At 39.3% G+C, this 3,433-nt stretch overlaps 2 protein-coding genes across 2 annotated transcripts in view; one reads left to right on the forward strand and one right to left on the reverse strand.

Moving 5' to 3' along the window:
• Positions 1-2,371, reverse strand: part of LOC106344371 — a 4,104-nt gene extending 1,733 nt beyond the window's left edge. The window contains exons 1-3 of the mRNA XM_013783767.1: positions 929-2,371; positions 499-634; positions 305-444 (exon numbers count right to left, since the gene is read on the reverse strand). Coding sequence (XP_013639221.1) covers positions 305-444; positions 499-634; positions 929-2,371 — 1,719 coding nt within the window. The remainder of the gene's footprint in view (positions 1-304; positions 445-498; positions 635-928) is intronic.
• The window catches only part of LOC106295649, a 5,458-nt gene extending 2,764 nt beyond the window's left edge, over positions 1-2,694 (forward strand). The window contains exons 2-3 of the mRNA XM_013731613.1: positions 14-15; positions 2,606-2,694. The gene's annotated coding sequence lies outside the window, so the exon portion shown is untranslated. The remainder of the gene's footprint in view (positions 1-13; positions 16-2,605) is intronic.
• The last annotated feature ends 739 nt before the right edge of the window (positions 2,695-3,433 follow it).

Here is a 3,433-nt window from a genome sequence, read left to right on the forward strand (position 1 = left end):
GAACAAGCGGAAGTGGTGTTGCTTGTTTGGACTCAAGAATAGTTTTGAACATCGGGGAAGTGTCCTCCGTGTTTTGTAGAAAGTGATAAGGTGAGGTTGTTGGTGAGACTTTTTGAGCTGCTGGGAATGTCGTCTCGTCAAAGATGACATGGCGAGACAAGATAATACGGTTGGTTTTGAGATCCATGCATCTATAACCTCGGTGGTGAAGAGGATATCCGAGGAAAAGACATGGTTTAGAGCGAGCAGCAAGCTTGTTTAAATGAGAGTGATTTATGTTTGGGAAACAAAGACAACCAAAAACCTTTAAGTGATCATAAGACGGGACATGTCCATGAAGCATGAAGTGAGGAGTTTTGTTACCAATAGCAGACGAAGGTAGGATATTAAGGACGTGAGTAGCGGCATGAAGCGCCTCTACCCAATATGATGGAGCTAATTTGGCTTGAAAAAGAAGAGATCAAACAGCATTATTGATTGTTCTTATCATCCTCTCACTTTTTCCATTTTGTTGTGAAGTGTGAGGACAAGAGAAACGAACAGCAATACCATTGATATCGAAATGCTCCATGAACTTTTTGTTGTTGTATTCTCCACCATTGTCACATTGAAAAGCTTTTATGGATGATTGAAACTGAGTTTGCACATAAGAGTAGAAATGTAAGTATTTTGAAAAGGTATCCCTCTTATTGCGAATAGGATAAACCCAAAGATAATGAGAGAAATCATCGAGGAAAAGAACATAATATTTAACTCCACTTAAACTGTGAACTGGTGAAGTCCATATGTCTGAGTGTATTAAGTCAAATGGTTTAAAAGTTTTGGTCTCAGACTTGAAGAACGGAAGTTTAATGTTTTTCCCCAACTGACAAGCATTACAAAAAGGTAAGCTGTCCTTATTACAAAGCAATGAATTTGAAGAAATAACAGAGCGTATAGTCTCATTATTAGCATGTATCAACCTTTTATGCCATAAAGAAGGCGGCTCAGTTATGAAAGGAGAAGCATGATGAGCTTTATTGAGAGAAGACGGGACAGAATAGAGATCTCCGGTTGATTCACTGCGGAGTAGAATTCTTTGCGACTGAAGATCCTTCACAGAAAAACCAAAAGGATCAAACTCCACAGAGCACCAATTGTCAGTAGTAAACCGACGAACTGAGATAAGGTTTTTAACAATTTGTGGAGCAATAAGAACATTTATGAGAGATAGAGGATGAGTTTTTGAATTGATTTCAGTGTTTCCCGAGAAATGTATAGGGATAGAGGAACCATTACCAACGATCACCTTATTTCCGGTGTTCAATTTAAGAACAGATTGGAGCATACCTGAAGAAGAGGCCAAGTGGGAAGAAGCTCCCGAGTCCATGTACCAGTTTGGATATGGTTCAGCCAAGGTCATGGTGTTGAAAGACTCTGCGAAGTCCGTTGTTGGCTGAAATTGTCCCTCTGCAAAGTTGGCCTCGTGAGATTGATTGTTGGTTGGTCGTGGAGCAAACATGCGTGGGTTGTAGCCTTGTGGGTACATCATCCAAGGCGCCTGCTGAGGATTCCATGGCGAGTAGTTGCCTGGCCAATGCTGCTGCTGCATGTTCCAGTTGTTGAAGTTGTATCGATTCTGGAAGTTGTGTCCTCTGCCTCTACCTCCACGACGATTGCCTCTGTTGTTGGAGTTTCTTGACTGATTGCGAGGTTGTCCATTCTTTCCCTCTTGAGTTGTAACGAGCACCGTAGAGGATGAGGAATGATCGGCGTGCGTACCACTGCTTTTGCTTGGTTTCTTCATTCTCGCCTCTTCCATTTCAAGCATGTTGCGAGCCTCATCAAATGAGGGGAATGGCTTTTGATGTTTGATCACGTTAATGATGTGATCAAAACGTTCATTGAGACCATTGAGCATGTACATGACCAATGTCTTGTCGCTCACGGGAGCCTCAACGTTCTCGAGAAGGTCCGCTATTGACTTGAGGGCTAGAGCGTACTCATGAACAGTTGAATCTCCAATCTCCTTTGTTCGGAGATCATTGTCGAGCTGAATGGCTCGAGCCTCTTTGTTGTTGCGGAATTGGTTTTCAATTCTTAGCCAGATGTCACGAGCAGTGCCTCCGGTTTTGAAGCAAGATTTGAACAACGGAGGAGCTAAGGTGCTATATATCCAAAGCTTTACGATGCCGTCACGCTTCTTCCATGGTTGATCGTCATCACCCTCGGGAATGGAGGTACCGTCGACATGTCCTAAGACATCAAATACCAGACAGTGAGTTAAGAATAACTCTCTCCATGCATCATAATTTAAAACGTCAAGATCGAGCACAAAAGGTATGTGCGTCTTGATGTTGGTTACTCCGAACGCCCGCTCAACTTGTGCCATTGAAGACAGAGCAGATCGAGAGTAACTTATGAAGACTGAACAAAAGAAAAAAAAATGGATCAGGAAAGTAGCTCTGATACCATGAAAGTCTGTATATTGCCTTGTTCAACATGAGCGATGTACAAGCGTTTATATGTACAAGATAGTTACGAGATCATAGAGATCTCCCTAGATTATAGGATGATTACAAAATTCTATAAACAGAATAAGAATATCTTTCGTGTATTCTTTCAGTATCTTTCTATCTTATCTATGTGGGAGAAGAACTACGTAATAGGCGCGCTTTTAGCTGTGCGATAAGAAACGTCTTGATGTTTGGTTTATATTGAAACAGCGAGTAGTCTTCGTTTTGGTAAGAGAAACGGCATGGATATTTCTTTTTTCAACTGCCGTGCATTTTAAGAATCTATAGGAGTTAATACCATAATGATTGATGTTAAGCTAGTCAAACTTTTTTTTTTTTTTTACCAAAAGCTAGTCAAACTATTAAGATCGTGTAACTAATTCATATTTATACTATATTATTCGTGTATCCATTGGCTGATCTGATTCTACGTTCTCATCCTTTTTCTTTTTTGGAGAAAACATCCAATAAAATCTTGAACTCTCAGATTAAAGTAAAAAAAAAAATTTAACCGGTGTTTGAACCAAAAAATATCTCAACTTTTAAATGTTGGCTATTTTAAATCTCATTTTTTGTTGTCTCGGCCATTTTAGAAATTCGGAAAATCAGCTATTAAACCACAAACGTCTATTAACTTACTAAATAACGTCGTTTTAAATGCTATTTAAAAATTCTTCTTCAACACCAATATCATTATTCTCAACCTCGTTATCATTCTCATTAGTACCGACCTGATTATGTTGTTCAATCATAGTTTCCCGAACACTTTCTACTTAAGATTTCTCACTAGGACATACCCGAAGTACCATCGTCCTAGTCATCCTTTATATTATCAATGGCTCTGGGTTTTGGAGATTAGAAGATCGAGAGATTATAAAATTAAAAAAAATTAGGTTTCGCAAAAGATGAGATGATTTAAATGTTTACAGATGTAAAAC

This window comes from Brassica oleracea, chromosome C5 (assembly GCF_000695525.1).
Source record: "Brassica oleracea var. oleracea cultivar TO1000 chromosome C5, BOL, whole genome shotgun sequence".
In the NCBI taxonomy this organism is placed as follows: Eukaryota; Viridiplantae; Streptophyta; class Magnoliopsida; order Brassicales; family Brassicaceae; genus Brassica; species Brassica oleracea.